Source organism: Falco rusticolus, chromosome 6 (genome assembly GCF_015220075.1).
Source record: "Falco rusticolus isolate bFalRus1 chromosome 6, bFalRus1.pri, whole genome shotgun sequence".
NCBI classification, from domain to species: Eukaryota; Metazoa; Chordata; class Aves; order Falconiformes; family Falconidae; genus Falco; species Falco rusticolus.
In genome coordinates this window covers 5,194,962-5,222,326 of record NC_051192.1, presented here as the reverse complement: position 1 = coordinate 5,222,326, position 27,365 = coordinate 5,194,962, and the positions used below count along the sequence as shown (strand labels likewise).

The 27,365-nt window shown below is 43.8% G+C and overlaps 1 protein-coding gene across 2 annotated transcripts in view; it reads right to left on the bottom strand.

Moving 5' to 3' along the window:
• The window catches only part of AKT3 (AKT serine/threonine kinase 3), a 161,951-nt gene extending 134,990 nt beyond the window's left edge, over nt 1-26,961 (bottom strand). For both annotated transcript variants that reach the window (XM_037393014.1, XM_037393013.1), the window contains exons 1-2: nt 26,495-26,961; nt 11,501-11,655 (exon numbers count right to left, since the gene is read on the bottom strand). Coding sequence is in view for 1 of the 2 variants with exons in the window: in XM_037393013.1 (XP_037248910.1) it covers nt 11,501-11,546 (46 nt within the window). In the remaining variant the exon portion in view is untranslated. The remainder of the gene's footprint in view (nt 1-11,500; nt 11,656-26,494) is intronic.
• Between the last annotated feature and the right edge of the window lie 404 nt (nt 26,962-27,365).

Here is a 27,365-nt window from a genome sequence, read left to right as displayed (position 1 = left end):
TATTTTTATTAGAAAAGAGAGCTAGCATTATGGTCACGGCAAATGGGAAACTACAAGGTGTTTGTATGTGCCTGGAGAATAGGACACTCATTCGTCATGAAATCTATTTGGTCTACTATCAGCATGGTTGTCCCCATTGCTGCACATAACAGCAATTCTCCATCTCCTTTGGAGCAACGATGGCTGGATCAAGTAAAGGAAAAGTCTGTTAGCTCTACATAAGCCTCTTTGTGCCAACAGCAGTTCCACATAAAAACCCTACACGCATGGTGTAAATTAAATGTGTAAGATCTTGGCTATGATTGAAAGCCATCCAAAGGGATCCTAAATACAAATGCTTACAACAAAAATTCATTTCAAATACTCACTGTGCAAGATATCATAAAGAGCTTGATCCTTCTCCAAATTTTGGTGTACAACCAAACAAACCCAGAAGCAGGCTTGCAAAGAATAGTTTCAGCCAAAATCTACTTTTACAGGAATTGTATCAAATGTAGCAAGAACTCTATGGAAACTCTACTGCAGAAACCCTATGGAACGCTCAAGAGACTTAAAAATGAAAGTTATCTGTTGTTTCACTGATTGTCCACCAACACAGTATGTATATTCTGAACTCTGAGAACCGTAAGTATAATTTTAGTCTTGAGTAAAACCCAGAAGCCAACAACTCGCTAGACTCAGAAGGATATCTGTCTATCATAAGCTTTGGGTGGTTTGGGGGGTTTTTTTGGTTTAAAATACTCTTTCTAAACAGCTTCCAAACTCTAAACCCAAGAGGATTAGAAAGCTACTGTATCATTTGGATTAAGGAACCACTTAAATGTTTCAGACATTAGCCAAGTCAGTATTCTGTTAAAAATTACTTTGCTTAAAACCTATAAACATACAGGAAATAGGAACCAGCTAATCTCCCGGTGGAGTTCTTTAATTCAATCACGTTTAGGACTAGCACAGGGAGTAAATCAGTGGCCCTTTTCTAAACATGGACTTCGAAGAAAATCATCTTGAAATACAAACTAGTTGTGCTGCTGTCTGGTCGCAGTGACAACCTGGGGTTGAGGTGCGGTCTATTAACCCATTTCTTCTTGCAAACGAGGGAGCTGGCCCGTCCCTCCGTGCTGCCGCTCGCGCGTCCCCACGTGTGCCAGCACTGCTGTTTGTGCAGCTACATGGTGAGTCAGGTCAGGGAAATGATCCATCTGAAAGTTAGCTTGGAAAATTAAAATAGATTTGTTTTCAGCCGGTAAGTTTCCTGGCATGATTCACCATGTCACCATTACAAGCACAAGTGCCAACGCAACTGAGCAAGGAGAGGACATGACACTTCCCCCATCTCAGCTACAGCTTCCACTTCACACAAGTTTCAAGTAAACATGGAACTGCATCTATCGGGGGCAAGTTCACAAGCTCCTAATTAAAATACAGTAGTTGCTGCTGTTTCTCAAACTAAGATTAACTTGTTCTGAAAAGTTACCGATGTATTATATAAACTGGCATGATAGTATAAAAGTTAGCACAGTTCAAAAGAGAATACAAGCTTTAAAGCAAAGCAATCCATGCTGTACAAAAGCACGCAACTTGGTTAAGTATTTTCACACATGTAAAAGTTGTACCAAAATCCATCTCCACAGTTTCATCAGGTCAAAAGAGGGCAAGTATAGGTTGGGATGTTGCCATGTTCCTATGGATTACTCTCCCAGTGATCACAGGTCAGGGGTTTCCTCCAGTCTCTCTGGAAGACACCTAGCAAAAAAACTTAACCTGAAGAATTGATAAAGGACAACTGAGTTTTTTGCATCTTATTAACATCCTCCCTTTGTACGCTCTAACAGATTTCACCTCCCCCTCTGCAACACATCAGGAGGATAAATAAAACCCAAATCCACTGCTTCTCCATCAGGTTGAACTTCAACTACTGTTAGACTCATTCTACTTCCTCTGCAAACAGTTCTATTTTAAAAAAGCACGAACATTGAAACGTAAAGCACTCAGAAGTTTCAAAGGGATTAACAAACTCACATTCAGGAAGCCTCCAAGGCAAAGTAGCAATACTATTTCCATTTTATCTGTGGGAAACTGTGACTTGGACAAATTCAGGTTACAATCCACAATACTGAGTGCCAAAGTTAAGATACTGTTGGCCCAATTCTCTACATCATTTACCAGCCTACACCTCTTTCTTCCTTACATAGCTGTTCGTGAGTTTATTGCAACCAGTAGCACAGAACATTCGTATGAAGTAGCAATCGCTCTCTCCCTGGTGGTGTGGTTCTCATTATCCAGGCCTAGTTAGCAGCTATCTGTGCAGACTATTCTCCTTTCAGTAACTTTCTTAGCACGCCAATGTTGATAGAAGACCAGCAGGAAGCTAACCCCAGTATAATTTTTACACTTCAACTGTGCAAATGTGAATAACTGAGGATTACGCAGTTTGCAATTTCAACGTAAAAATGCTAACAACAACTAACAAAACTGGGAACTTTTCAATTTTAGACGGTTAGTATGCAATTATACTGTAATTCAATATTTTTCGGAAGACTACCTCCAAAGGCAAAACAGGCAATGTTTTGAAAGTGAACTTCTGAACCTATCTTGAAAAAGGGAACGTGTTTTCTTATCAGCGTGCTGGCATCTGACACTCATTTCCTATCTGCCTACCAGTTTTAAGAAAGCACTCTGCAAGAAAGCAAACTATAAATTCTGAATTTACAGTAAACAAGATGTCAGTTGCAATGATCTTGAGTGCAAAGAAAGGCACTTAGATTTATAACAAGTAAGCTAACGCTGCCCTGATTGGCAAGGGAAGTTATCAATAATAGCACAGACTAGCTGGGACATAGCTAGAGATGGTACTAAAGAGGTCTGGAAAAAAGTAAGACTGAAGGTACACCTACCTTACAGAGAAGGAGCATCACATCTGAAGCAAATCTCCCAATTATCAACTATTACAAGCTCCAGCTTACACTGTGACCACACCTCATACACTCCCACTACCAAGGGGCTCCTGGTCCATAGGAACAGACGTGACACTGCAGCCCAAGCAAAGCTCTGGAAACATGCATAGGTAGTACAGACACCAAAATTGTAGCACCTCTGGACAGATTTGCTCCTATAGTGCCACATATGTGCTGATGGAGACCTGCCCTGAGACCCAGGGAACCCTCCCAGCGCAAGTCAAGGTCTGTGCTGCTGGAACCCAGCCACACCGGCTTGCCTGTGATTCAGGAAAGATCAAAATGTTCTCAATAAGCTGGTGGCTGAATAAATCCCCAACACTACCATCACCTTCTTTCCATGTTTTGGTGGGAAAAAAAACCCTCTCATTTTGTCAACAGATTGCAGAGATGCTCATGAAGGGTCAACAGTTCCTCTAAGAAAACAGAAAGCAATCGAGACAGCATTCGAGTGATTACAAAACCTTCTTCCCTTGTCCTCCACCTTCTATTCATTCCCTAAATCACCACCAGCCTGATGTCTTCCCAAAGTTTATTTTTCAATATCTCAATTTGCAGTCTCAATTGCCTCTTTGATATCCATGCCCTAAAACGTCTGACTTCTCAGTCCAGCCCTAAAACTCCTTCAGGACCTAGTTTCAAGTCACAGCTCCTGACCTTATTAATGTTTTTGACGGCTGCAGCAGGGGTAGTATAAAAGAAGTGGGTCCCACAGAGGCATAAGCTGATTGACTTAGCTGAGGTGAGAGCAACAGGTACATGGACTGCCTCTGAAATAAAAGAAAGCACAAAGACTGGGCAGATTTGTTGGACTGGCACGTCGGTATATTGAGGGAAGATGATTTTTTGATGAGGTATCACAAGCAAAAGTGACATAAACACAAATTAAATTAAGTTTGATGAACAGATTACAGTATGCCAAAGGTATTACACAGCATGACTATTTAAGCTTTAAGTAAAACTAAAAAGTAGGAGTTGTATTAATTAAGAAACACGTATTTGTGAAACAGTTCCTCAAAGTCTTCCCCAACAACGTATTTTCGACATTTGCTGGTCTTGCAGCGGTGCCAGGCCAAAAGGGTTCTGGAAAAGGACAACGAACCATTAACATCTTGCTTCCCTAATCCCTGCAACAGGGTCAACCTTGCTCCTTCGGAAGTACCACCTTCATGGGTAACAAACTGGTATGCGTGAGAGAAACCAGTATGAATGGAGAAGACCTTCAGAACGTGAGCAATAAGGCAGCATTCATTACATAGGAAACGGAACAGACATACAAGGCTATGTAACACCAGTGTGTCCAGAATACTAAAAAAAAAAAAAACCAGAAAAAACACACCAAACCACCCACCAAAACATGGCCTAGGTCTTTTCCTGTGTAACAAGCAACTTGTTGTCGGGATCAGTAAAAGCACTTTTCTACCATAAAACTCAGGATGTGCAAAAGCCCAAAGCCCAAGGTTATGAGCGCCAGAAACATGCCTTACAAGCCACTGAAGGGATAATGAACAGGGATTCTGTTTAGGTACTGAGGCTGTTCAGCTTCTTTTCAAAAATCTAAAAATCAACAGCACCAAGGTCAAACATGTTGATCCTCCCACAAACGTTCCACATTAAGAATTCCTTATTAATACAAACAAAAGATAACACCTTACTCCCTCTGAATATATTACTGCATCTTCTACCTGATGTATGAGTGGTAGGAACTAATAAATTTGATCCAAGAACATGCACAGAAATTTAGCCAGTACTATCTACCATACAGCTCCATCTAGAAAAGTGTCATTTTTACCAATCAGAGTCACAACCATAAAACCACTTAAAAACTGGGAACAGGCTGTATTACAGCTACATTGAAACAAAAACAATTTTAAAAGAAACTTAAAAATTAATCAGCCACACACAATTATCTAAACTGGCATTCAGCAAGGATATTGCAGAGAAAAAACTTGAAACTTTAAAATACCTTGCCTTTCAGGCTTCAATTACTATAGCAAACTGCCTTTATCTACAGAAACTGCTAATAATCCAATGTGGAGAGCTGCAAAAATAACACTTATCTATTTACTACCTAAAAAGCACCTGGAATAAACAGTTATTTAGCAAAGGGAGCACTCCACACTCATCCTAGTTACATCAATTTTAAGATTTTTCACACGGGTCTGACCTTCCTTCAGGGACAAGAAAGGTGCAAAAGGTTATTCCAAAAAGAAGAGCTTTGTACTCAACTCCAAAGTGAACGGGCTGGAGGAAGAGCGCAGAGGGTCCTTCTCCTCTCCCAGCGGGGCAGCCGCAGGAAAACAGCCTCTACATACACAGTTCTCTGCTCGTAGTGTACATGGAAGCAAAAAACCCCAGTGTGTGAGGTCTCCCCAGCTGCAAGCAGCTTTACAGATTTACCTAAATCCATTTCTACATTGAGTGCACAATACAGAAATCTCTGTTTGAGAACTTTAAAAAAAAAAAAAAAAATCTGGTTTAGATATATGAATGTATAAACACGTATACAAGAAAGCTTGCACTGTTGGGTTTTTCTCTCTTTTGTCCTCACGGAGCTACCTTTCACATTCATATATTTGATGGGAACCTTAGAGTAATTCACATTTTCTATTAATGAGATAGAATTAGAATAGAAAGAGTATAATAAGAGAGGCTTATTTCAAGTGGCTCATCAATGAAGACTTTAAACTACTATTCACTAGGACAATTAGAAAAAAAATAGTTTAAATTTCTTCTACTTTGTGTAGCAGATGTTCAAGATAGTCTATTTAAATTTGTCTTTGTTAGAGGTGTGTTAAACCACTCAAATAATTCAGACAATCTGCAAACAAGATTTCTGACAGGTTGTGAATAACACTCAATTAGTACCATAACTTCTGAGATTAATTTTTCAATCAAGGCATTCCTGCTCCCACCCCAAAAAAAAAAAAAACCCAAAACAACAACAACCAAGCATACCATGTGAACTCAATCTCCAGCATGTATTTTCAAAATTAACATCTGTTTGTTCTTCGTTCAACTGTAAAACCCCATGTCCATTAAATTAAATTACTTAGTTCTTTCTCAAGAACTAAGGTGGGGGCAGGGGGAAGACATGCTACCCTAAGACTGTAAATAATTTGTACTTTAAACAAGGATTGTATTCTTATTTGGAACAATACATTTATTCCACTACACTATTTCTTTTTCTTGATAGTAGATACAACAATAAATATTTTCCACATGGTTATTTCTTCAAATCTCATGATAACCTGCATCATGTCTTTATTTGCAAACATGAAAACAGACCAGTAGTTGAGGGAATATCATCATAGTAAATCAAACACATCTTATTCTATAAGCAATATGAGCTTAGAAATCTAACACTACTTCAGATAATTCAATTCTGGATACCAAGAAGTTATGAAAGGCTACATTTAAATAAAACAGGAAAGAAAAAAAAAAACACAAACAAAAGCACTGAGTGAAAAATTGTATTACAGTATTTCAGTGATACAGTTTACAGGACAATCTCATTACAGGAAAGCTTAATGACATCTGGTTTTTACCACCGTCTCATTACATCAAGTTTCTTAAGTTATCATGGTTATGCCACAGCAATTTTATACTTCAAGCTCCCTCTCTATAAAATTGGTATACTAGTACTGTACTTCAGGTGAGCATTGCAAGATAAAATAGTGAGATTCTATTAAAGTCACCCTCATCAGCAAGTCAGATATATTATCAATTCAATATAATTTGGATAAAAATGTACCCTGTAAGCCATGTAAAGACTGCCATGACAAACAGCATTACCTAATGTAACACACTTGAACGCAGAAGCCCAAACAGAGGTATGGTAATTGAAGTATGACAACAGAAGCACTGGCTTAAACAGACAATATTTTGCTTTATCTTTAAATGATTCAGCCATCTTGGTATGCCATACACATGAGGTATATCCTCCCCAGATTAAAAAAAAAAAAATACTTACTCTTTCAATTAAAGAAAAAGTTAGTCGACAGGTTAAATTTAAAACTGGGTCCTTTAAAAAGTTAGCATCTGTGTCAGTTTTTCCTTTGTCCCAAATGATCTTTTAATAACATGGTAACAAAGACTGTTAAACCTTTTCATATGTTTAAACTAATTGAAATCTTGTGCACAGGTTATATATAAAGAAATTAGGTTGCAATTAAGTATAGTTATTAATGATTCTTAAATCTAATTGTTGTGACTATTATAGACCACAGACAAGGTCAACTCTACAACTCAGGAAACTTTAGCTTTAAAGAAAAAAAATACCACGTGAATTATATGCATAAAACCCACTTTTGTAATGATTATCACTCTCATCATACTACGCATGTTCCTCCATTTAAAAAGACAGCTGTTTTCAAACTGATAAATTAAAAACACATCCCCCCCATAAAACATTTTTAATTTAGTAAATACGGTAAAAACATGTAAAGGAAAATTACAAATACTAAATCTTACGGTAATTTAAAGCAAACACTCTGCAAAACATTGTGCTTAAGCAAATCCAAAATGTAAAAGTCATTTCAGCAATTACTGCAGAGTCCTTACACTAACTGCATAAAGGTCAAATACGTGTTTTAACTTCTGCGTGTCAGCAGCAAGGTTCAGATCCCTGTATTTCAGATTTTTAGTCAACATCGCTTCCCTTTCACCTGTATTCATTAGAAGGGAAAACACTGGTGTCATCTCAAAAGGAAACTCACAGAGGAAGACAAACACACTTCTCTCCTCATCTGGCTACAGGAATAACTGGAGAACAGAGAGGAGAAAGAAAAGTCACTATCCTGAAACAAAACACACCGAGCCAGCGAATTGCAAGAACATCTTTGCAGCAGCATAGGGACACATGGCCGGGAGATGCTTGGCACTTATCACTAGATCCGAGACAGTAAGACACAGACGACCGTAAAAGGGTCCATACAAAGTACATTCCCACTCTTCTTGCCCAAGCAGAGGCTCTGCTCTAAGCCTGCTCCTCTGGCTCTCCACTCGTACAGGTTCTGCCGCCTCACGGGATACAGCCGCATCAGTCCTTTCATTCCGATAAGAGCACTTTTGCAACAAATCTTCCCATCACCCTAGTTAATGCACTTTCATTTGCAGTCCTGGAGTGCACAAACCTGGTTTCTTTCAGATGAAAATAAAAAACCCCACAAGATGTACTCCGGGAGCACCACCACTGCCACAGGGGCACAGGAGCAGACAGGAGCCAGCCCAAAGTAACCCTCACTTTGCTCTGCAAGCGTGCTGTTGATAGCTACCAGGGCCCCACCACCCATTACTTCATTCTCTGAATCTGCTCTCACTGGCTGCATCACCTGCCCAGGCAGCCCCAGCTGCTGTGCTTCAGGGTCTCCTTCCACCTGTGAGACGGGACCTGACTGCACCTGAGGCTCAGTGAGCCTCCCAGGCTTTGCTTCCCCTTGGGTTTGTGTCTTCTGCCGGCCAAAGCTCTCACCTCCAGCCCGTTACCTCTGCCTGCTTGGCCATTCACATAAACACCTAGTCTCCCCACACTGAAACTTCTTCTCCTAAAGACTACTCAAAGCCCGAGTACAATCACCCTTAATTAAGCAAAACTTAATTCTGGCATTCCTTAACTTTGAGCGCTGACTGATTTTGAAAGAGCAATACTTCAACAGGTCTATCATTTAAGCGGACAGAGAAAACCAGAGCACTGAAGCCAGCTGCATAGCATCCCATTGACGCCGCAGCGCTCAACCGCAGGGTTAAAAGCTGACAAACACATAGCCCTCAGCCCTCTGTTACTGACATGGATACAGCACGAAGGACAATAAAGCAAACATTTTCTCAGTGCATTTCACAGCCATTAAGAATTGTATCGCAGTGCCCTAACGGACTCTGTCTTCCCCAGCCTCCTCCCGCACCTCACGTCAGATCCCCAGCTCAACTTTCAGTCCTCCCCTCTCACTCCTCCATCCAGCTCGCTTCAGCCATTACAAAGGTGGGTTATCACATTAGCCATCTCCTCCAAACCATTCTTCATCCCACTACTTTCAAGTCATCCTCATACTCTTTAACCGAGCTGTGAAAAAAAGGTTGTTCCGTTTTTTCCTTGTATCACAAACATTCCAGGCTGCTGAAGGGAACAATTTTAAAAGCTCCCAGGCTATACCCACATCACCAAGTAATTTGGCATAATAGAAGCAGATCAGTCAGCTGGTGCCCAGGCTCCTAAGTTCCCAGCGTATAGGGTGTACAAGTTTTATTTCAAGTAAAATTCGGTCTGGAGCCTCAGATGGAATGTTGCAGCACACGTGTGGCTCAGGGCTGTCCTGGCCGGTGGGGCTGGAGCTTACTCGGTGTCCACCTGGAGAAGAGATCCCATGCTCAGGTTCCTCCAGGGGGATCCTGACTTGTACCTTCCAAACCCACCCTGTGAGCCCAGCCAACACGTATTGAGTAGGGCTGATCAGAAAATTCACTTCAAAACTCACAGGACGATAGGTTGCAGAAGCAGGGCAGCTCTACCCAGACCCCCAGTGCTTCTTGGTGCAGAGAGACAATATTCAGCTGTCAAAATAAGAAGTGTCCACTGAGCACATTCCAGCTTTCAGAATTTAGATTAAGGCTGATCCTTTTTTTTGTTGTTGTTGTTGCCAAGAAAAAGTACTTAACAACTTCAATTCTCTTGCTCCCAAGCAAGGTCAGGGTAGAAGTTGTAATTACATGTACAACCATTGATTTAAATGCTTACAAATTCCTGACATTGGAAAACGCCACTGCACTTTTCCTTTTGTTTTCAGAAGCAAACAAAATGAACGCTTTAATCCACCAACAACCAGAATAAGTCAGACACAGAAAATTAAGGACAATATTAGGTCTATCAAAAAAAAATTCCACTTAAACCTACACAGTTACCTATAGTAAGAAGAAAAAAACAGCCATCCATTCAGTCAGAGGTAATTAAAATATGAAAAAAATGCACGTCATGAAATGTCTTTACTTAGAAAACAATTACTAACAAAGCTGACATCAAAATGTCAGCTCAGCAGGCTCTTCTTCAATTAATATAGTAAAACAGCATGAGGAGGAAAATCTTTATTTTACATTTCAGAATTTTAAATATGCAGTAAGACGCTGAGTTTCATTGTATGTTGTCCTTTTCCGGACACAGTGATTAATATGCATATCCAGTGCTCACAGAGTTGCTATCAGGGTGTAATAAGAATGAGCAACATTGCATCAATGAACTGATGTCATGCAAAAGAATATTATTTGGATCATCCTAATCATTCCAAGACATTTGAAATAAATTTATATGACATCATCAAAAAAGGAAATCAGATACCCAAACCAAGTAAATAACAAGAAGACTGGAAGGAAAAATAACTGAAAAATTTAAATAGTTCCTATCATGTAGAATTCGATTTGTTATAAGTATACATTCCAAAATAGGAAGCAGGCCTTAGGCTTCATACAGTTTAGCCCATTTTCATCTGCAATACCCATAATGCACCCTGAAATGCAATTTATGCAGGAATACTAACAGAATAATAAAACTTTTTCTCTCATTCTCTTGGCTTCTTTGACATTTAATGTCAATCTGCAGTAACAAAGCTAATAATGATCTTTGTCTTCACACACTGCTATTGAAACAAAGCATTTCTTTGCAAATTAAAGGGTAATTTTGTTCCCACTATTCCAGTCTAAATCTTTCTGGGCTAGAATCACAGAAGCTCGTGGCATAAATCACCCTATAATCCAGATCACCTTGTCTCTGCAAGAGAGACGATGTTCTTTTGGAAATCATCATGTGCACAACCAGAACGCAAAGCAGATCAGCATGAAGCATGGAAGATTTCATCCGAAGTTCATTGCATGATACAAATGCCAGATATTTCTAGAGGTTTCCCATTCAGAGCTTAACGTACGGCAACCTTCCAAAATCTGTAAATCGCATGGTGACACATTATAAAGCGACATCTCAAAGACTTTACAGGCACTCAAACGTAACAAAAAATCATACCTTAGACTGGATTATAATTAGGAACATATTCTTTAGTCATATGGCTCCCAGGTCTGCAAAGTAATTAGGTGTATGCTGAGCTTTATGCAAGTATTATGTTGATTTTATGGGGATTACTTGCTTTTGTAATACAAACTGAACCACAGTTATTTCAGCATCTAGAAAGTTTCACGCCCAGTACCACATCCACAACAGCTTCCAGGCAACCCTCTACTGTGCACCTCTATTGCTACCTCCCCCAGCTGGCACAGCAGCCTACTTAGTCCGATACATCGGTGACAGCAGCTGCGACAGCCAGGTTAAGTGGGAACTGCTGAGTCCAGCTTCCTCTTCACTGCCAGTTACCCCCAGAAACGGGGCAGTGCTGAGGATTAAGTATTAACAAGACTGAGGCCTTAATGGCCATTAATTCCATATGGTCAGATTAGCTTGCTGCAGATCAGCAGATAAATCAAGAACACTCACATGCATAACCATGTAATGCCACTGCGCACAGCATACGATACATCAGAAGAACTTCCCATTAAAAGGTAGAACTTACCCCTCTTCTGAACCCAGCCTTCCTTCACAATGGTAACATCGCTCATGATGGCTCCACTCTGAACCCCCAACTCAAAAGAGTCTTTCTTTGAGTTATCAGCTTGTCTGTTTGGCTTCTCTTCTGCAGCTCTTCCCAATTTCTACTGATGAGTCAGCCTGGAAGGAAATATTACAGAAAGAATTTAAGTCTTTTCTGGTTTTTTCACTTGACAGCCAACAAAAAAGTCTCTGTTGATGTCTTCAACTGACTGAGCTCATATTAAAAATCTGCCTTTTTTTTTTAATTAACCATATAACAGAATCACGTTTCTAGTCTTAGAGCACATTTTCCATGAACACTCTGATACTTAAGAGAAGCAGAATGTGTTACATATTAAGTTGTACGGCACTGTTACAAAATGCAGACAATAGAATTCTCTTGGACTAACGCAGAGGATGCTGTTAAATGAAAGGGTGCCGGTACCGCTTCACAGATCCAGCTCTGAACCCACGGCAGCTTTAACCATTCCCACATTTGTCAGGACCCATGCAACAGACAAGTAGCTCCTCTACAATGGCAGAAACCCAGCTTCTTAGGAGTACAAGTTAACCAAAAAAAGCCAATGTTTAGTTTACGAAAAGAAGGAGCGCACATTCTCCCGAGGCTTTAAGCCAGGCAGTCACAACGGTGCTCTTTTCCCTACAAAACTCAGCTTGCAGGGGACAGAAGGGAAGTTAGCGCTGGAACAGGACATGCCACTCTCAGAAGCCACAGCCCTCTCTTCTGACCACCTCACCCCCAGAGCACCCAACAGCTGTGAAGAAGAGATAAACAGCACTACAATTGAGTAGGAAGAGAAGCCAGAGGGCAGGAGAGGTTTCCTTTTGCAGCAGGACTGCCTTTCCCCTCCATCCTTCAGAATAAAGAGAAGCATTCAAATAATGCTCATCTGGAAAAGGGTGGGAAGCCAAGAAAAGGCATGTCTCTGATGGTGGAGGAACATCCTTCAACGGCTGCACACACAGGCGCACACGTGTACACAGTGCCAGCACGGAACAGGAACCCACACGCACATTTAGTACTAGCAAATGCAGCACACACATCTCCATTTAGCAGACTGACCAACAAACGTAAACATGTGAAACAAACACGACTGCGCTAGAAGCAATCTGCTTAATTAACGAAGGGAGAAAGGACTGGGAAAGAAACCAGTTTAATTCAATCAAGTACACGCTAAAAAACAAACACTTCTACACATACAGGTTATTTCTTATTTACCATTCGAAAAACGTGTATTTGCACCACACAGCAGCTAGATGGAAGGCTACTTCTGTACGGATGCTGTGCCGTGCAAACAAAACTCGGTACCAGTAACTTTTTTCCAGCGGTATGCAACAAAAAACGCAGTACAACCTGATGTTACAGCAACACCGAAGTGTGTCCATTTTTCAGTTTTACTTTCAGCAAACTATTTATTTTTTTTTCAAAACCTTGCAGTATTTCGGCTGCGTAAAAGTAAAAGCCACGATGCTAAACTCATTAATACTGCAAAGTTGAAGTAAAATTCAATATGGTGCCTCTGAGACACCTCCATGGTGCTGGCAGATAGGACAGTAAGACCAACGCAGGCGATGCATCTTGCATTGGCATCATACCCTGTAGCATCTAAAAGGACACCGGACACTTGTGTTTACACAACTGCACCCTGCCTTAAGACTGAAATATTGTTTAAGCTTTCCTAAGAGTTAAAAAAAAAATGCTATGTACAAGGTTTTGGAAGAACATGAGACCACTTCGTTGTTCTTAATTGATCTGGCTAGCTTTAGCTGTTTAGACTTTGCATCACGTAAGTCACATAAGGCAGAAACACCCAGAACACACATTTCCACATCCTTCACCTTACTGGTGTGAAGAGTTATTTTCTGGGTCATACATTATCAGAACTTTTGTTTGCATGCTTCAAACCAGAGGTAAGGAAATCTATCGTGGAAGGAGATCCTGACAGATCGAGGCACGCACCCGACAGCAGGCTGCGGTTTTGCCGTTCTGGATCACTGCAGCACCGTATCAGCTCTTCATTACAAACACGCAAATCACTACAAAGCCAGAGGTGAGTGTCAAACAACCGTGACCTAGAAGTAGCTGTTCTCTGAAGGAAGCGTATTCAAATATCTAAGTACGATTTTCCTACAAGACTTCCATTGCATTCTTTAAGAAGTGATCACAGGTGAATTTTTTTCCAACTGTAAAGACAAACCACCAATGTAACACATAATAGTACTTAGCTTGGGCTGGTACATGCTGCAATAGGGTTTACACTTCTGGCAAATTTAATGTACTTTCCCATTTTGGTGTGTGCTTATGAGAAGTGCAACAATTTATTGTTGTTGGCCGAGACTAAGCTATAAGAAAGGAACTTCTGTACTAAGCAGCAATAATCTTGTCTGCCTGCATATTGATCATGAAGTCTGTGATTTCAGTAGACACCCAGTTTTAATGAATGGATTTATGCTTAAAGCTCCCTATTTACCCACTGATTACAATTAAATTAGTACTATTCAACCAAAATCTGATCTACGACGAATTTTCATGTCAGCCAGTGTCCCAACAATCTCAAGTGTATGTCTGTAGGACTGCATCCCACCCACTGCGTGTACTACTTTACTGAACTGTCATTAAAACCCCCAAAACACAAAAATCAGATAAAAATGGTGACAAAATTAACTGAATTATCACAGAATAACAGAATGGTCAAGGTTGGAAGGGAACTCTGGAGATCATAACCTAGTCCAAACCCCTGCTAAAGCAGGTTCACCTAAAGCAAGTTGCACAGAGCCACATCCAGGTGGGTTCTGAATGTCTCCAGAGAAGGAGACTGCACAACCTCCCTGGGCAACCTGCACCAGCACTCTGGCATACTCAGGATGAAGTTTTCCCTCATATTCAGATGGAAATTCTTGTGCTGCAGTTTGTGCCCATTGCCCCCGGTCCTGTTGCTGGGCACCACTGAAAAGAGCCTGGCCCCATCCTCTTGGCCTTGAGAGATTGTAGACGTTAGTAGGATCCCCTCCAAGTCTTCTCCTCTCCAGGCTGAACAGGCCCAGCTCCCTCAGCCTCTCCTCATGAGGCAGATGCTCCAGTCCCCTCATCACCTCCGTAGCCCTCCGCCGGACCCTGCCCAGCAGTTCCCAGTCTCCCTTGACCTGGGGAGCCCAGCCCTGGACACAGCGCCCCAGGTGCGGCCTCCCCAGGGCAGAGCCGAGGGGCAGGGTCACCTCCCTGCCCCTGCTGGCCACGCTCCCCCTCACGCACCCCGGGGTCCCGCTGGCCCCTTGGCCACCAGGGCTCACTGCTGGCTCACGGGCAACTTGCTGCCCACCAGAACCCTCAGGTCCCCTCCGCAGAGCTGCCCCCCAGCAGGTCAGCCCCAGCCCGTACCGGTGCGTGGGGCTGCTCCTCCCCAGGGGCAGGACCCTGCTCTTGCCTGTGCTGAACCCCACGAGGTTCCTCTCCGCCAGCTCTCCAGCCTGCCCAGGCCTCGCTGAAGGGCGGCGCAGCCTTCGGGTGTATCGGCCGCTCCCCCCGGCTTCGTGTCACCTGCCCACGTGCTGAGGGCACGCTCTGTCCCCGCGTCCCGGTCACTGATGGGCAAGTTGAACAGGACCGGACCCAGCACTGACCCCTGGGGAACACTGTGGGCCACAGGCCTCCAGCTGGACCCTGCGCCGCTGGTCACAACCCTCCGGGCTCTGCCCTTCAGCCCGGTCTCAGTCCACCTCGCTGTCCCCTCATCCAGCCCACGCTGCCTGAGCTTACCTACGAGGATGTTATGGGAGACAGTGTCAAGAGCCTTGCTGAGGTCAGGGTAGGCACCATCCACTGCTCTCCTCTCATCTGCCCAACCAGTCCTGCCATCATAGAAGGCTTTTAGGTTGGTCCAGCATGGTTTCCTCTTGGTGAACCCATATTAACTCTTCCTGATGACCTTCTTTTCCTCCACATGCTTAGAGATGACCTCCAGGATGAGCTGTTCCATCACCTTTCCAGGGATGCTGGGGAGGCTGACCAGCCTGTAGTTTCCTGGGTCCTCCTTCTTGCCCTTTTTGAAGCTTGCATTGACACTGGCTTCCCTCCAGTCCACAGGCACCTGTCTTGTTCTCCATGACCTTTCAAAGATGATGGAGGGTGTCTCGGCAAAAACATCTGCCCGTTCCCTCAGCACTCGGGGGTGCATCCCATTGGGGCCCGTGGATTTATGGTGTCAGGTTTGCTGAAGTGACCTCTAACCCGAACCTCCTAGACCAGGGGGAAGTGTTCCTTTCTCCAGACTCCTCTCTTGCCTCCAGGGTCTGGAAAACCAGAGGACTGGCCATGGCAGCAAGGACCAAAGTAAAGGTGTTGTTCAGTAACTCCACCTTCCCTGTATCCGTCGTCACAAGGGCACCCACCTCATTCAGCAGCAAGCCCATATTTTCCATAGTCATCCTTTTCCTACTGATGTACTTGAAGAAGCCCTTCTTGTCCTTGCCCTCCCTCACCAGATTTAACTCCAGATGGATCTTAGCCTTCCTTACCACCCCCTTGCATGTTCTGACAACACTCCTATGTTCTTCCTGAGTGGCCTGTCTCTTTTTCCATGTCCCATAAACTCCCTTCTTCTGTCTGAGTTTTGCCAGAAGCTCCTGCTCATCCATGCAGGCCTCCTGCCCCCTTTGCTTGATTTCTTACTCATGGGGATGCACCGATCTTGAGCTCGGAGGAAGTGATGCTTGAGTATTAGCCAGCTCTCTTGGTTGGACTCCCCTGCCTTCTAGAGCCCTAACCCATGGGCCTCCTCCAAGGAGGCCCTTGAAGAGGCCAGAGTTAGCTCTCCTGAAGCCCAGGGTTGCAATCCTACTTATTGCCCTGCTTCCCCCACACAGGATCCTGAACTCCACCATCTCATGGTCACTGCAGATAAGGCTGCCCCCAGCCTTCACATCCCCAAGCAGTCCTTCTTTAAGAGTACAAGGTCCAGTGGCACACCTCGCCTTGTTGGGTCCTCCACCACCTACACCAAAATGCTATCATCAGTTCTCTGCAGGAACGTCGGGGCCTGCATGTGCCTAGCTGTGTTGTCTTTTTAGCAGGTATCAGGATGGTCAAAGTCCCCCATGAAAACCAGGGCCTGTGACTGTGAGGTTACCTCCAATTGCCTTTAGAAGGTCTCATCGACTCCCTCATCCTGATCAGGTGGCCTGTAACAAACACCCACAACCGTGTCCCCCACGTCGACCTGCCCCTCAGTTTTACCCATAAACTGTCGACTCATTCTGCATCCACCCCTAGGGAAAGCCCGATATGTGCCGGTTGCTCCCTCACATATAGAAAGCAACTCCACCACCCGTCCACGCTGACCTGTCTTTTCTAAAAAGTACACAGCCATCCACCACAGCATTCCAGCCACGCGAGCTGTCCCACCATGTCTCTGTAACTTTAATGAGATCACAGCCCTGCGACCACACACAGATCTCCAGTTCTTCCTGCTTATTCCCCGTGCTGCGGGCGCTGGTGGACGGGCATTTCAGAGAGGTAACTGAGCATGCAGGTTTCTCAGGAGGGGTGCAAGAGGATCCACCCTAGCCATGCACACCCCCAAGGTGGCTGGCCTTCTGGTACTCGCCTCCAGAATTATCTCCAGTTTAGCTTCACAATATTACCAGGAACAACTTAAGTAGAATTATCAACAGTTGTGTGGTTATATTGATGGCTCCCTTAATGGGTAATTAAAAGTCAAGCTGAAGGAGATAAATCAAAGGATTTAAAGACTAATGAAAATAAAGGTTACACATTCACACTACACTTTCAAGAAGCCACTTGTAAGCATCTGTAGAATTATCCCTTATTAAATTCCTTTGAGGCTTTCTAAAAGCTGTATTCCTTTACTCTGAAAGTCACTCAGCAAAGCTCTAAAAGAGCAGATTTTTGAGAATTACGTTACCATGACCAAAACTGACCTTAGTGAAAAATAGTCCCACAGAAACCTTCTTCTCTGAAGATGTAATAAAGGATTGTCTACAGACATAAAGGAGTTGCCTGAAACGCGTGGAACAAGAACTCTCATATGAAAATAGCATTTCATCTACAGTTCAACTATTTTAAGAAAAGCTACAGAAATGTTTACTCTGCACAGCTGGCACAGAACTTAAATTTTTGTTAGCAATCAACTCTGCCCTCCTAATGCGCTTCAAGTTTCAGTGGTTGGTATATAGGAATTTTTACAGTTTCCCTTATTCCTATAAGATAAACCCAAAGAAACAGGGACAAAACGTGTAAGAAGTGAAAATATTTTGCCTTCCAGCTGCTTCCTACAGGGAAAGACTTGACTTGTTTTTATATACATTCCAGCAACTGCAGAACAGGTTGGATTGCTTTTTTTTCCCCCAACGTTATCAAACAGAACTTGGAAGATATGCTTCCAACAGTACATTGTGTGTATCCTGCAGACAGTATCAGATAGTCACGTATATGCATAATACATGCAAGAACCAATTGCTTGCACGCTTCATGGTGCGGGTGTAAAAATTTACTCCATCGCAGTCAGTCATGTGAAGAAGACACCTGTATTTTTTCTGGCAAAAAATAGTAAAACTTCTCCTTTCTGCTTTGGAACGCTCTTAAGCCACTTCTATAGCGTTAGAGGAAACGCTTCAGCACACTTCTGAAGAGCTAGTATTACACCTCGAAGTTCCCAGCTGTATAGGTCGCAAAGGCATCTTTATGAACAAAGATTAAGCAGAAGCTATTACCTGCAACAGAGTTCCAGACCCCCCCACCAAGCCTCAGTTTTCCCAAGCCATGGTGAAAAGTAGCCAACACCTTTTCAGTTTTCACCCTGAACTGCCAGAATAACAGCAATATAGAGAAGAACCAGCTCCCTTCATGATGCTACCACATGGAAACTGTAAGAGCAACCATTAAAAAAAGCAACAGACCATTCAGTAGGAAGACACCTTTTCCTCAAGCTGTATTTTTACATTAAAGGATGTTCTCAGGCCCATCACAGCAGTGAGGTACCTCCACCGAGCCAGTGGATGGAGAGAAGGAAGGAAATCCCTTCCAAGCAGAAGGACTGAAAACAGCGGTTCAGGTCTACACTTAACAAACAACCAGTAAGTGTAAGTGAATAATCATCAAGATTCATAAGAACAGACAACACTCCCTTGGAATCTGGGCATCCTCCCATTTCCCCCGTGACAAGAGACAGCTGAGTAAAGAAGACAGTGCCCATAAATTCAGTGTAAATTGTATGATTCAGGTCTCTGTTGTAAGAACTTTCATAAACACAGGCTCCTACTTTCAACAATTTTGGAGCTGAGAAAAAACAGATACTCTCACATTTACCAACTCAAGTTACCAGAGAGAATACCAACAGGATCCGTTTCAGCACTTCCAGAGACAATCCCTGTAACTTCTTGTGGCATTATCAACTTCGTGATTCATCCAACCTTATTCTTTTAATGTATGAGGGAACTACCATTTACCCTTTTTCCAAGCAATCATCTGTTTAATAATATGTTTTGGGAGGAAAAAAAAACAACAGCAAGCCAATCTTTCTGATTCCCTTTGTCTGACTCACTGAGATTCTTTGGTCCTCATCGTAAGCAGAGCCAAATCTCATCATCTCTGTATCTCCTTATTTCTCAGAAAGGTAACTGAAGAATTTTGTGCATGCACACAGAAAACACACACACTACAAAAAAAAAAAAAAAAAAAAAAAAGGCAAGCAGCTCCCAGTCATCTAGCGGCTTCCATCACACAGACTTTTGTTTTCCAGTGCTCTGGGGGCTTTTTTTTTCATAACAGATCAAGCTCTTAAGAAGTTTTCTCAAATTTGACTTTGAATTCTCCAGGAGAACCAAACAGGCTGTAACTGTCTCCAGCACCAGCTGCAATCACAGAGCAAGGAATTCAAAAGGTACGGCTCTAAACTAAAAACAGAGTTGTCTTTAGGATTGGAAGCTGTGATCCAAGTTTTATTTATATGAAAAACTCATGCATATCCTCTTCCCCTACCAAAGTCATTATCTAAAAGTCTGGTCAAACAATTAGAGGATATATTGCACATCATCAAAAATTACACAAAAGACAATGTTGAAGAACAGAGGTTCCTACAAAACCTACTAGATAAAATTAGCAAGTATCACTAATGGAAGAATCACATTCAGTTGAGTGCTTTATCTAAAAAGTATAGAGTATTTATACAGGCTTTTACAAACTACCTGTTCTAGAATTCTGGTTACACTTCAAACACAGCAGAATGGATTATGTCCCTTTTTATGGTCTCAGGAGGACTGACTGATTTAAATACTATCACTGCTTAAATTGAGAAAAAGGAACCTGCAGACAGATAGTATTTGTCCAACTTATTAGAGTCAATTTTTTTTAAAAAAAAGGGGGCAAAACAAAAAAAAATACAAAACAACACATAAACTGGTTTGACAAGACAAAGAAATCAAAGAAACAGGGTTATTAAAAGACAATAAATCCTGAATTTATAAAATGTTAATCTTTATCTACACACAATTAAGACACTTAAAGACATCCCCAAATACTTTCCTAGTAGAAATGTTCATACTTTACAAACTTTTAAAACAAAAATAAATAATCCCAAAATATCTCCACGATAGGCATTGTATTTTTTAAACTATATTTCGTACCAAAAGCCTCAATGTCTGTAAGAATATCAGTATCAGAATTTTGTTCCTAACAACTATTTCAGAGCCCTTGACTTGGAATAATGAGGGGGATAACAGGAAAATGGCACTGCCTACACCTTGTGGTAAGGAAAAACAACATACTTCGGAAAAGATGAACAGCTCTTTTTAAAGCACACTTACGTGTATGCTTTGTGCCTTAATATTTTCAGTGTTCTATTTTCACTTTCAGTATATCAAAAAGCTGCACATAACTAATACATGCTCAGATAAGCCTAGCTGGGAGACTACAGGCACGCTGAAATATTAATATACAAGTTAGATGTTTTACTTAGATTCTGCAACTAAGTAAGTTTATCAGGAAAGAAACCATCACTCTGTATTTTTTTCCTATTATAATGACAAAGCAAGTTATTTTAAGGGACAAAGGTATAATTAAAGTAAGGTGAACAAAGCCACCCTTGCCTTTGTTTACCGAGGTATAAAGGAAGTTTCTAAATGTAACTAAATTGTTTCTTTAGAATCCCATGTGAAACATTAACAACCCATTGTTTTGCGTGGCCTTTATTGACAAAAATGCTTTAAATCCTTTCTGTCCCCATCCCCCTTCCCCCAATCACACAAAAAAATAATCAAAAATCTGGCAGCAGCAGAGTGATAAAATGTATTAAGAGTATAGGTCTGAAATTCAACCAGAGTACATTTAAAGTAGAAAAGGTGAAGGGAGGGCTAAAGTTACACATCAAAAAAAGTTACTGAGAAAACAAACTTGGGAGAGTTTTGAGACTTAAAGGAACTCAAACCAAGGACTAGCTGAGTATCACAACTATTATAATTATGGCATTCCACTCAACACTTCAAAATACACGTAATAACTTTAACTTGCTGGGGATTAATGTAGGAATACTAATTCTTGCCTTTTTAAGACAAAGCTCCTTCGCCCTATAAAAAAATATTTTAGTAATGACTCAAACAACCAAGCGAAATTAAACCCAAGTTCCATATTTTTAAAACAAACTAAAATTTACTTTCTATGTCTACACTACTCCGAAAAAGGTAATCTAATTTTCAAACGTGCAAAGAACCTCGAAAATCCTATTCATTCTGAGATAAGAGATTTTAAAAGGTGTCTTCAAGAGACACAAGATCAAGTTTCATTAAGCTTATATATTTAATCGTTTGTATGACAGTAACTTTTCTGCAGCACAACATCGTATTGTACGTATAAAACACCGAGCACACTGTTGAAGATAATAGAAACCAGAAATCTGTGAAGTGCTATGAGTAACAGCAAAAGGGAAGTACTGCGATAAAAATGTGTTCTCAAACTATTAATATAAAAGATCGGAAAAGTTCAATGACATGTCTGCCAAGTAGCTCTCTCTTAAATTCTTACAGGAGGGTTTATTTATTTCCTGGATATTGAACAAATTAGATTCTGAATTGCCTCGCAACAATAGGAACGAGCTTTGTGATTCCTTCCTACAAGGCAATCAGATATTGCTGAACCTATGAACTGTCAAAAAATCTGACACTGCATTATGGCTAGAATGCAATCAACTTCTAACCCAAAACCTTTGGATCTGCTTGTTCACCTTCAAAAAGCATTCTTCCCACCCACTCGAGATCTGGATTTCCTAAGGACAGAAGGAACTCCCTTACATGAAGACCGTGCCTTTTTCAAAGGTATACTATTGCTGACACACGTCGAAGGCTAGACGCAGAGCCCATCAGATAAAGGCCTTTGGCAAATGTTATATGAAAAGCCAGATTATGTGAAACTCACACATACAACTTTCAACTCTCTGCCTCGAAGTACATCAACACATTTAGAAAAAGATGTATTAATTTTAATAAATTCTCAAGGGCAGGCTGCACCGATCACATATCTCAAGAAGCACACTAAATGCTTAGGGAAAAAAAATTACCTGTGTTGGTAGAAATTTTTTTGCAAGATTTCTGGGACTCAGCTGAGAAATGCTGTATTAACTGTGGTGCTAAATCAGCTGTTTCAGCTAAACCTGAAGTTTGTGACTGTTGGGCACGGTCACTCCACACTACAGAAAGACAGCGGTGAGGCCTTCAACGACCTGAGCCAAGCTGAAGCAGGCTCTTCATCTTCACTCCTGCTACAGGAGGCACTCAAAAGAACTTCACCACGTGGACAAATGCGGGGAAGTCTGACAAACCATGCTGAGAGGTCATTCCGACATGCCTATGAAATACTGAGGTCCCACTTGCATTCTTGAGGGAATTTAAAAGTTACTACTGTTCTTTAGTCAGGATATTTGGGGGGGGGATATCACAGGGCAACAATTTGTTCTTAATGCTATATTTGACCAGGATGACTCACACCTAGACACTCAGATCAAAACATGTGGAAAGAGAGGATTGGTCAAGATGGACTGAATGTATATTAGAATACTTAATCAAAACGTAATAAGCGTTGATACAAATAGCACCAAAAATCAAAGAAACATTTGAAGTGACCAAAAATAAGCATCTTCATATATACATGCCAAAAACACATACTCTCCAGGGACAGTAATGATATTGAATACCGGGGGAGATTTTTTTGGAAGTATTAACTTCACCACAGCTTCCTACTACACCTGAACACCACCTTTAAATAATAACAAAAAGAATCTGCTTGAAATGCATGGCATGCCTCAAAGCTACCCAAATGCCCATACCTAACGTTGATCTAGAGCTATGGAACAAGGACAAAATGCCAAATAACCAACTACTACACCCTTGCATGTTCTGCAGAACTTCCATCAGTATGTATCAGTGATCTGTCTAAATAAGCTTCATTTATAAATTCTTCTCTTCATATGGGTAGCCTGGAATGTTGTCCTTACAATTAGTCAAGATGAAAGTACAAAGTAAAACTTTAAAGATTACTTTTTACACTGTGTAAAAACACTGAAAAGTTAGCTTTCACACTCAAGGTTGTTTGGGTTTTGGGGGGTTGTTTTTTCCTCTGGCTTTAACAGATTATTTTTTAAAAACACTTTGAATCACCTTTTCCATTTACTCTGTAACTTATCTTTAGAAAATAATCTTTGCTACACCACACTAACTTGTTGCAAAAAAGAGCAACTAGTGCAACACATTTACCAAGGAGACCCTGCGATGGTGGGGAAGCCTCTTTTGAACAACCCAGAGGAAAAGGTGCTGGATGGCAAGAGGGATGCTCACTGAAAACACACCTTTCCTCACAAGCAGTGCAGAACTCCCTGGCTGTGCTACGAAGTATCCCCTGCCCCCTCCACAGCACTCTGATTAGGCATATCCTAACAGAATGAGAATTCGAGATGATACGAATTAAACTTCTAGAACAATTTGGAAGGGCACTGAAGTTGGCCATCTTTTCCTACAGAAGACAGTACTTCAAACAGTAAGCAGGTTGCAAATATAACACGAACACCGAAAATAAAAGCAACATTTTAATTTTGAATGCAAGTCGTGGGTGCGGGCGTTTAACTGTTCCCCTCCTTTTGAAACTGTTACTGCTGTTTGCAAAGGGAGTACTGCATGTTTTGAACAGAATGTTTACTTTATTAGTTGGGGAAAAAAGAGAACAGAGGGCTTTTGGTATACAGCCAACTAGCATACCTACAAAACATACAGTTGCAGTACAGTGCATTACTTTTAAAGCCATCAATTCATTTATGCATTATCCGTGTCAAAATGGAAGTATGGCACAACAAAATTTTCACCCAGTGTACTTCAACGTCCTTCCACTCTCCAGTGTCAATTAAAATTAGTAGTACACACAAGCCATGAAAGATGCCAAAGAATATTGGGTCACCTGTTGCAAAGCTGAAGCTGGGCTAGCCTGTCACCAAATCTACCTCCCCTCTGGCACTACCGGCCCAAAATGAACTATAACCAAACACGGTTCTAAGAAACTGTATCTTCTTCATACTAAGAACAGCAAAGATATTTCAAACATGTTGTTTAACACAAACCACTACAGTCATGGTGTCAATCCAGTTGAGTATTTCGAGTTTCCAAGCAAATAATGCTTCTTGGGTATAGCAATGATTATTCAGTAGGTCTCTAAATTGGGAAAATGTGCACCCAGACAGTGAAAGAACACTCAATCAATCAGCACTAGACAAATTCCAAGTAGTCTGAAGGTTCTTTCAGTTATTATACAAACTTTAGACACATGCTGCTTCAAACTGTAGTCGGAAGTCATGGACCCTGGTAACATCTTGCAAACAGAAGCTTGGGTTACAAACAATAGCAAAGCTCTAGCAAGTGTTTTTGGGTTAAGCTTGGAAAAAAACCTCACCAAACTATTTCCCTTTTCACAAAGCATTTGTTACAGCATCAGAAACTCAACATTTCCTAGTGCACATTTATGCCATCCAACCCTTAAAACTGCATCTACTTCAACTGGGGCAACATAAAAACTAAAAATTCACATTGACTTCCCACAGAGCCACAGCTTTTTGCTTAACTACACATCATCTTCCCCCCAAGCGCCAAACAAATGAGGTAGTAAGATGCTGAAATACTGCTTTCTATGAACCTATTTAGGAAGCTAAGGAGACTACCAAATTCATTCAAACCTAGTTAGGGTAAGCAGGAATAGACCATAGAATAAACTGTCCAGAACAAGACAGTCTCGTTAATATTACACATATATAAGCACACACCATGCACTTAGGAGCAAAAAAAGGAGTTACTCTAATTATTATGTGTAGCCTTCTAGGAAACAGAGACTTTTTCTTATCTCTGAAGTTTTTCTTTGGTCCTATGTGAACTTGACTTGCTCGTTACATCCAACCAAAATATATCCACATGGACTATAATTAGCAATCCAATCCAGTTAAAGATATTGGGGTCAACTTAAAGGCTCCTGTAAAAAAAAACAAACAGTCCTACAAACACAATCTTCTTAAGTAGTATGCTTACTTTAAAAGTCAAACTAAGCCTCCTTCCCTAGCTCATGGCTACTCTTCCCATGTTCCAGTGCAGAAGAGCCAGAACTGGCCTACACAGAAGCTGGCAGAAGGAAGAGATCACGCTTAAAGTGCAACTTGTCGGAAGCGTAGGTCTACTTATTTACTTATTTGCATGCTGGTTTTGCTTTGAGAAATAAAGACCTCTGTACGCAAAACAGGGGGGCCACGTTTGCTTACCAGCAAAGTTTTGGCAAAGCTTAAGCAAACATCAGCAGAAGACACTGCTGTGAGTGTCTTCAGAAGTGAAAAAAGGTGGTGGCGCAGGTATCGGGCGCATCCTGAGTCCCGTAACAACCCTTAGAAGCAAATCAAGCCTGAGAGGTGTTTCATAAAAACAATGAGGCGATATAGATACAGAGGAGTCAACTAAGAATGACATTCAGGAGAAGAATTTAGAATAAAGGTCAAGGGAGATGAAGTTGTTTATTCCTTTTCAGCTGTAAGACAATATAATGTTATTAATTTTACATACACCCTTTGGATAGTGCGCCACGGGGGAAGGCGACAGGAGCAGCCCTGGGTGTTTCGCGCCTCTTCCATTCCCATCCAGAAGTAAACTCTGTGCTCCCGCAGAGCCACCCAGCAGCCCCGAGCCCTCACCGCTCCCGACATCACCATCATCTGCATCGAAACTACAATATATAACGGGGCGATCCGGTAACTTTGTGCTGGGCGGCGCTGCGCTGACCCGGCCCCGGCCCCTCTCCCCGTGTGTGTCCCCCCGCCCCACCCCCGGGACAGACCCCACCGCCCCGGGGTGAAGCGGCCGGTCGGCCCCAGCAGCCGCCTGCGCATCAACTTTTACATGTGGGCCGCGGCCTCCATGATGGCCGGGGCGGGCGGGGAGCCGGGGGGGGCGGTTTGTTTACTTGCAGCCAGAGCCGCCGCCGGCGGCAGCAGCAGCAGCGGCAGCAGCATCACTTGAGCGAGGCGCTGCCACCAGCGGCCTGCTCCCAGCGCGGGGGGGGACACACGACCCCCGCACCCCCCACACTCGCAAGTTCCCAGCGGATAAACCCCGCACCCGCCTCACGGACGGACAGGGATCGGAGGGGGGGGGGGGGGGGGGGGGGCGGGGAGGGGCCGCCGCCGCCGCGTGGGAACCGCCGGCCCCGCGCAAGCAGCGCCCCCGGGTGCGCCCCCCCCCCGCGTTACATAACCTCCCCCCGCCCCACCCTTCCCACCTCAGCCCCGCGCCGCCGGGAGGGCGACCCCCCCCCCATCCCCGCACCCCTCCCCGCCGGCAGCGCTAGGCCACGGGCGCCCCCCGCCGCGCTCCCCGCCGCCCCCGGCGCCGCCGCCCCAGCGCCCGCCGCCGCCCGGCCCCTCCCGCCCCGTACCTGCAGAGGCGGCGGCGCCGCGGGCGCTGCTGCGGAGCCCGAGGGCGGCGGCGGCGGCGGCTCCGGGGGGAGAAGGGGAGGGAGGGCGCCGCTGCCTCCTCCCCTGTCCCCCCGCCGGTCTCGGCGGTCCCTGGCGGCCGGTGTCTCCGCGGGGGCGGGAGGAGGCGGCTCCGGCCCCAGGGCGCTGGCGGGCGGCGGCGGCTACATGGAGCTGCGCGCCCCGCTACGCAGGGAGGCGCCCGGGCGGGCAGCGCGGCCGCAGCATCGATGCGCGGGGTCAGGAGGGCGGCGGCGGCGGCTCCCCCCGGCGCACTCACCCCGGAGCCGCCCGGGCCCCGCTCTCGGCTCCTCCCGCCGCCTCCGCCGGGCTCGTTATTGACTTTCAGGAAAACTCCCGACGTCACTGGCTCCCCCCGAGTGTCTCCCCCTCCGCGGCGGCGGCGGCGGCGGCGGCGGCGGCATCCCCAGCTCTCGCGAGAAGCGCGGCGGGGACGGGGGGGGGACGGACGGGGAAGGGGGGGGCCGCCAGACAGAGCGGGGGGAGCCAGACAGAGGGGGGCGGCTGAGGTGAGGGGGGAGCGGGGGAGGCGAGGCGAGGCAGCCCGCCCGGCGGGCAGGCAGGGCGGCAGCGGCAGCGGGAGCCGAGCGGGGCGGCGTGTCCCGGCCGCCGGCGGGCAGCGGGAGGATGGATGCGGGCAGAGGCGCCCGCCGGCACCGCCGCGCACGGCGCTTCCCTCCAGCCTGAGGCCGGGCGGCCGCCGGGTCCTGCTCCCGGCTGGGACGGGGATGCTGGGCCCCCCGGGCCCCCCGCTGCCCGCCCGGCGCTGCGCGGCTCCTCGTCACGGCGGCCCGGGCTCCGTGTCCTTTGTTC